The 7,556-nt window shown below is 44.4% G+C and overlaps 1 protein-coding gene across 1 annotated transcript in view; it reads left to right on the top strand.

Annotated features, from left to right (window-relative positions):
• The first annotated feature begins 243 nt into the window (after positions 1–243).
• Positions 244–7,556, top strand: part of PIEZO2 (piezo type mechanosensitive ion channel component 2) — a 283,328-nt gene continuing 276,015 nt past the window's right edge. Inside the window, exon 1 of the mRNA XM_077784376.1 lies at positions 244–307. Coding sequence (XP_077640502.1) covers positions 244–307 — 64 coding nt within the window. The remainder of the gene's footprint in view (positions 308–7,556) is intronic.

Here is a 7,556-nt window from a genome sequence, read left to right as displayed (position 1 = left end):
TGGGGGGAGCCCCGAAGGGGCGGGCGTGTGCGTGCTCCGGGCCGGGGGTGCGGCGCGGCGCTGCTTGCATGGGCTGCCGCCGGGATGCGGCGGGAGGCGTGAGGCGGCGCGGCTGAGGCGAGGAGGGGACGGGCGATGCTCCGCCGCCGCGGCGGCTCCGCTCACGGGCGGCCCTAGGAGCGGCGGTGGCGCGCAGAGAGGGACGGCTCTCCGGCCGGCCGGCCGCGACCCCCGCCCGCCGCGATGGCCAGCGAGGTGGTGTGCGGGCTCACCTTCCGCCTGCTCCTGCCCGTGTGCTTGACTGCCGGTACGTCCCTCCCTCCCTCCTTCCGTGGGTCCCCGGGCGGGTGCGCGTCCCGGGGCCGTGGGACCGCCGTCGCTGCCCGCCGGCGGCTTGGGGGACGCTTCGCTCTCCTTCCTCGTGGCATCTCCCCCCTTCCGCTATTTCTCCAAGCAGCTTTAAACTTTGTAACTCGCCCCTAATTTCTTACATATTTGTTGTTGCTATTAATTTTTGTCGCCGTTGGTGTCCACCCCGGGGTGCGGGGCTCGCACGTGTGGCGGGGCTCTGCTGGCGGCCGCGGCAGCGGCGTGCGGGGCTCCGCGGCTTTTCGGTCGGAACAGCTGCTTTCCGAGTCCCGCGTCGTCCCGCATCCTCGGGCAAGGCGTAGGAGAGCGGAGGATTCAGGGTTTGCCCTCCGGGCAGGCTGATTCTGCCGCCGTGTTAGGGTTTGGGGGGTACTTTGTAAAGGGAAGAGTGAGTCTTTCAGAATGAACAGTTCTCAAATTTACGGAGGTTTTCAGGAGTTAGATTTTCTTTGCTTCGAGAGACAGAAATTTCAGTCTATTAAATCTCGTTACTTAGCAGGCAGCCATCCAATAAACTAAATTTTTTTTTGAATGGAGAGCTGCGGTGTCCAGCCATAGGTGAATATGTTAATATTAATCCGTGCCCTCCGCACAATTTGGAAAAACGCTCCAGAAGTCCCGGTTGCCCGTTAGATCGCAGGACGATGGGCTGGCCTCGAAAGCCGCGGCTGCGGAGGGCAGCTCGTGGGGGCTGGTGCCCGCCGGCGCGGTGGGGGGCTGTGGGACGGGAGATGGGGAAAGGGGTCGGGAATGGCACGGCGCGGAGAGAAACCCGTCGATGGTCAGCCCCGCGTCGCGCATCCTCCGCGGGCGGTGGAGCGGTGCCGGCCGTACCTTGCGCGGCAGCCGCGGGGCTCCCGGGCCGGTCCCGGGCCGCCGCCAGCCCCTTCCCGGCCGCACGGAGCGGGCGCCGAACGCCGGGGCTGCCCGGAGCGACTCCCGCTCTCCGTGCGGCCTCGCCGTCCTTCCAGGGCCGCCCTGCCCAGCGGAGCCCGAAAAGCGCATCCTTCCCGGGGCTTTGCCCTTGACTAACCCCATGGTGGCCCGGCCAGCGCCTCTCTATTTCCACATCTTTTCCTCCACCCTGCCTGGGAACTACCCGACACTGGTTCCAGGTGCCCTCCCCTGCCTGACTTCTCCGGGAAGGAGGACGCTGATCCCATCCTCAGCCCCGCTGGAGGCATGCGGGACCCAGGGCGCTCCCTGGTGCCTCGCGGTGTGCAGCCCTCTTGATTTCTCGGTCTGCCCGTGAAAATGCACTTTCTCCCCCGTCCCTTTGCCTGAGGCCGTGTGGTGGGTGTTAGCACGGTTGTATGAGGCATGAGATGAAGGTAGCTTTTCAGACCACCACCAGCATCTGCACCCGATTTCTGCTCCTACTGGAGCCCGTGGCCTTCCCGCAGGTGCCCAGCCTTAGGCTTGGGTGGCCACCACTGGTGCTGGGAAGGTCACAGTTCTATTGATCCATGGCAGCAGATGAGGGGCTTTAAGGCTGTCCCAGTGCAACCAGGTGTCTGTGCCTTGGTGGCTGGAGTGCAGAAACACGCTGCGTGCGGAGGAGCTGGGTGGTAATGTGTGGGGCAGGTGGTGGGATGCCTTCAAAGCCAAGGGGTGGGGGTGTCAGGCAGGTCTTTCAATGCCAGTGTTAATCATAGAGCTAACTCCCTGTTAGTAATCAGCTGGGCTCCATATTTTCTTTAAATTTATGAAAGATCATTGAAGTATGAGGATGAACTTACTGGGACATGGAGCAAAGAAAAGATTCTATAAAAATGGTGTTTAGGTGAATTTTTAAAGTGTTATTCAAATAATATAATAGGTTAGATTGTCGTACATTAAAATAGGAGGGGTATTATTCTGTCAAGTGCTCAGACTCTTTCTGTACCAAAACAAGTTCAGATAAAATGGTTTTGATGTCCGTATTCCCGATATTTAGTAATGCAGAAGTACTTTCGCATTGCAGTAATACTTCCACAGATGAGAACTGATGTTGTCATGAATTGCTTATGCTCATAAATCTTACTTATCTGAGGATTAATTGAAATATAAAACCTGAACGAGGCACTTCCCATTTTCAGTATGAAAAAGAAATCCCACTGTGAAACTTTCGAGTTTGGACCTAGTGATCTTGTTCAGTTGGATTTGAGAGAGGAATTAGTAAGTGGACAAACAGCTTTTCTCTTACTTTAGTTTACCGTGTTCTGTAGGTGTTATTTTTTTCCACTTTACAAACTCTTAGCAGAGCCCTTACTGGAGTGAAGCACAGTTCAGCTGGCTTCACTCTTGCACTTACCTTGCGTCTGCACCTGAGTTATCCCTGAGCCAGTGCTCTCTTCCTTTCCAAAGCATCAAGGAAGTGTTTCATGGGCTTCTGGAAAAGACTTTTTAGAGTGATGGTTGTTTGTATGACTTAGGGTGAGGTTACATCCGCAGCTGAAAAGCTGCCGCAAGGACTCACTGCGAGACTGATGCTCTTGTGTCTCCTGCCCCTGTCTGGGCAGTGAATGTGTCTGGCACTGCCAAAAGGCTGGAAATACAGAGTGGTTCTTTTGGTTCAGAATCCCTTGTGTGTGATTTTAAAATGCTCAATTAGTACAATTTCTTAGCATGGTGCAATTTGCTTTTTTGTTACCAAGGCTAGGAAGTAATGAGGTTGGAGAGCCCTGACCAGGTGTATGGAGGGCAATGGCAGCTGTGGCAAACTCATTCAAAATAATACATCTGCTAAGATGAAAACAGATTCTTTAAATACTGTTAAAATGGTTAATGCTTTAAGTATTAATACCTTAAATACCTTACTTTACATGCTTAAAATAAATACGAATGCTAGTTTGCATTTATGAAAAAATATCAGTTTGCTGGGATGAAATGCTTTCCAAGCACTGATCAGTACCACATATCTGAGAAAACACAATTCCTTGTAAGAATTTTTAAGATCAGATCTGTAGCACTGAATAGTCTAATCTTGTGCAGGTAAGCCTAGATGTTTCCATTTAAAGCTCAAGAATGAATGGGTCTTGAGTGTCTGATGAAGACAGGAAACTTAACATGCACAAAATGAAAGGCTTTGGAGATTGAAAAGGTTATTGTAGGCTTATGACTTCAAGGTTGATCCTGTCATGTTGTTTTCATGATAAAATCTTGTGTTCAGTCCAATGTGATCCTAATAGTAACTTAATGTGAAACTTACTGCAAATAGTGTGTTCTGTAATAAGACTGAGAGAGTTGGCTACTTGATTGGATTTTTTTTTTTAGTGTGATTACTACAATGTGGTATCTTTTCTGTACTGTAATAGTACCACGCTGAAAAAACAAATAACAAAATAGAGGAGAGGGAACTTTTGGCACTGGTGGTGGAAAGTGGGCTTTACATATTTTCTCTTTAAAAGCTTGAGCCTTGATGTGAACCTGTCTTTTTTTTTTTTTTTTGTTACTCACATGGACTTGGAAAATGTAAGAAGTGATTTTTTGTGTTTAAGTAAGGCATCAGAGCAATCTTTTGGTAATTGCTTTCTTTGGTTTATAGAGACTTGAACCACAAAGCTGGCTTACTTGACAACAGTTTTTAATTATACTGCTTCTAATTGTTTTTGCTCAGATACAATTAATTAGTTTTTTCTTAAGCAAAATATGGTTATTTTCAAGTGGGGTGCTGGGGAAAAAATGCTTAGGACATTTTTCTAGTGTGTCTCTGGGTTTTGACTGATGCTGTTGGATTGTGTGTTATCAGTAAATGGGCTTCAGTGAGGTAGTTACCTGGGCCAAGTGCTTCCCAGAAGTTACACTTGCCTTCCTGGATGATTGAATTTTGACCCAGATGACTAAGAGTTGTAGAAGCTTCTAGAAAGTTTTGAGTTTTCTGAGAGGTTGAGTGAAGGTATCTGTTTTGAAAGCAATGGCAGGTAAAAATAAAATACTTCAAAATTTGGTGACAGAGTTCAGATATTATTTAGAAATTTTCACGACTGTCTTTGAGCGAAATACTTAAACTCCTGATAAATAGCAGGAATTATTTTTCTTAATTTAATTATTTTATTTGTCTTTTCAGCAACTAGTACTCATAGAATAATACTGAATGAATCAGAATTAGCATCTCTTCAGGATATGAACAATATGTTACAGAGAACATTTCTTTAATCATTACAGTATTTTCAAAAATACATATATTCATCTGCTGGAAATGCCTCAGTGGGAGTGAGGTCTGTGTTCTGCCTCAGAAGGAAAAGGTAGAGTCCAGGATGCTTGGGTGATCTTTTATCCCCAAATTAACAAACATTGATGAAAATTTGGAAGGGGAAATATCTGAATTACTGCATTACCAGGTACGAAAATGCTTCTTAAATTACACGTTTCAAGTGTATTTTGGAATCTGATACCTCCCTGTGTGTTTTGCTGCTTTGAATTACTGCTACTCACATTTGCTATGAAAGAATAAATTGGACAGCTGTATTACTAAGGCAAGCCTGTGGAGGCAGTCAGCCACACTGTGCTTGGATTATTATTTATTTTGTGCTTTTCACTGATTTCACTGGATGTGGCTGTTGAATAAATTATCATAGAATACAATATTTTGTCGCAGTTTTCAGGTGACTGAATTATTTTTATGTGCATGTCTGTGGGTGATGCTATGGTGATGACATAGCAAGTTGTGATGCAGGACTGTTCAGACTAGAGGACAGTTTGTGTAGGGGCATTGTATGTGACTATGTATGCATACATATCAAAAAACTTTGACATAATTTTAAAGTTGAAATAAACTTCCTGTAGACGGGGAAAGTCAGGCTTATTGTGCTCTAAACCTGGTCAGTTACTGAAAAGAAGACAAAGATCAGACTGGTGGGATTTTTTTTGTCATAATGCTGACATTTGGGAATATTTATTATGATGTACCGAAATAATGACGGACCAGCATGATAAAAACACGCATAGATTTCCCATTATGTTCTAAAACTCTGTGTTGTCCCAGAACACTCATAAAAGTATTAGTCACAGCAACAAAAAAGTCAAGGAACTATTAATGGGTAACATGCTGTTAAAAAAGTTAACTTGGATGTCAGTTTGCACAAGAGATCCTAAGCCTGCTGAAATGGAAGCTTTCCTTCCCCATTCAAATGATTTAAATTACTTTACCTGGCTTCTTTGATTACAGGAAGTTTTGCCTTGTTCATTGGGAGCAGGTGAAAGTTGTCAAGTGGGAGCAATATATACACAGCCTTGCAGAAGCAACAATTTCCAGGCTTGTAGGCACAGGGTTGGATGTTCTTGTGCTCAAAATGACATTGCAGTCCCTGTGGCTTCTACCTAGGGTCAAGAAAGATGAAGAGGAAAGAGTTTTTGGGAGAGTGGGGAGGCAGCAGTCTGCTGCAAGTGCAGTGCTCCCTCTCTCCTGTGTAACAGCCATCTCAGGTTGACCGCCTTTGCTTCTTCCCTAATGCTCAGGCTGAAAAACCACTTAAAGCTGAGTCCCACGAAAAAATAGGAGAAAAACTTGTCTCCATAGGTTCTTACCTTCTCTACTTATTTATCCTAACCATTCTGTTAAGTAGTTTGAATCAACTTAATAAATAAGATGAACTAAAACCAGAACCTCTAAGTTAGCAAGGGTTAGGGCTTGCCTGGTGGGTATCTTGCTCCATGGACAGTGTTCAACATGGGAAAGGAAATCAGTGGGAGACAGCTGACTGGTGAGAGTTATTTGAAGAAAGTGGACAGTTTGCCTGCTGACAGTCAGAACTGGAAAGCATTTGAATCCTTTATTTGTTGTGCTGGAGCTTATACAAATTATGCATGAAATTCCCTGTCTTTTAAATTGCAGATACAACACTGAGCTATATTTTGGTGTTTTTTTTAATCAGAGCAGTCAAATCAAAACATGAAATGACAGACCTGTGTGTATTTGGTGGCACCTCATTTTTTGGTGGATGTTTCTGATGGAGATCAGGGAAGAGAATAATACTATTATTGCACCTGTACATGTGTACCTATGGTGCTTTTCCATTTCAGGTATTTGCTAAAAATCCAAAACCACAGGAAACAATAACTGATATGCAATAGGTCAGGGGATAGAGTTCAGCAGTTTTAACCACTTAAACACTAAAATAATTTCATGTTACATCTTTACCAACACGTTTGTAGGAGTAGTAGAGTTGCAAATGCTGGCAGAAGCCAAACAACTTCAGTGTGGTTCGTGTTGCAAAAAGAACTCTTGGAAGGCAGTATCATCCAAAGGATTGTATCTGAAAGGGACACCAAATTGTCTTCCTTCAGAACAGTAAAATTTTTTTCCACAAATGTATAAAGCAGCTGAGTGTTTATGCTCCACATTTTCTTCTCTGCATGTCTTTTCATTTTGAAATACTCATCATTGTGTAGCTGTGGTGTCCTTTTTTTAGGGTAATGTTTTGCTTGAGGGACATCAGTAAGTACTTTCGTGCATTGGACGGTAGCACTCTGAAAAACAGACTGTTTAATTTCCATTGTGCAGAATGAAGTCAGCAAGTTCTAATTAGTGAAAAATTCTGTGTAGTCAGTAGATTGTACTAGTCTTTCCAATATCTTCAGGCAGTTCTAAAGATACTCTAAGTATGATTTGCTAGTAAGAGGCTGTATCTTTTTTTTTCCCTGTACTGCAGCAGATTGATCAGTATTTGTAACTAAATAAGTCCAGATTTGTTTTTCTGGGTAAAGGTTTTCTGTAGCATTACTTTAGTGGTGATCACAGATCTTCATTCTGTCACCTTGACAGGTCTGTGAGACTAAGCAGGTCAGAAGCTGGTAGTGTGTAGATAAGAAGTTTTCATAATGAGTGAGGGAGCCTTCTCATTCTTTTACTGAGAGGAACTGGTACACTGGGAGTTATTTTGTCAGATAAATCAGCTGTTTTGATGTTTTAGAAGTATATCCTTTGATTTGGATGTATTAATAGACTTCTCTTTTCCTGAGGGTCTTACCTGTCTATTTCCTATATTTCAAGTAGACAGTTGTAAAATCTGAATGTCATATTAATGTTGTTATTATGTATTTTAATTTATTTTATATAATGTATTCTGAGCTGGAGTGTTAGCTTTGATAATATCCTGTGGCAATGAATTCCATGTGTGAATTCCACCTGAATAAAAAGGTGTACTTTTAAATTAATTTTGAGTTTGTTGCCTTAGTAAATTATCCTTTGAATGGGAGAAAGTATG

The sequence above is a fragment of the Lonchura striata genome, chromosome 1, assembly GCF_046129695.1.
Source record: "Lonchura striata isolate bLonStr1 chromosome 1, bLonStr1.mat, whole genome shotgun sequence".
Classification (NCBI taxonomy): Eukaryota; Metazoa; Chordata; class Aves; order Passeriformes; family Estrildidae; genus Lonchura; species Lonchura striata.
Note: the sequence above shows the minus strand (reverse complement) of the source record. Positions and strands in the feature narration are given on the sequence as shown.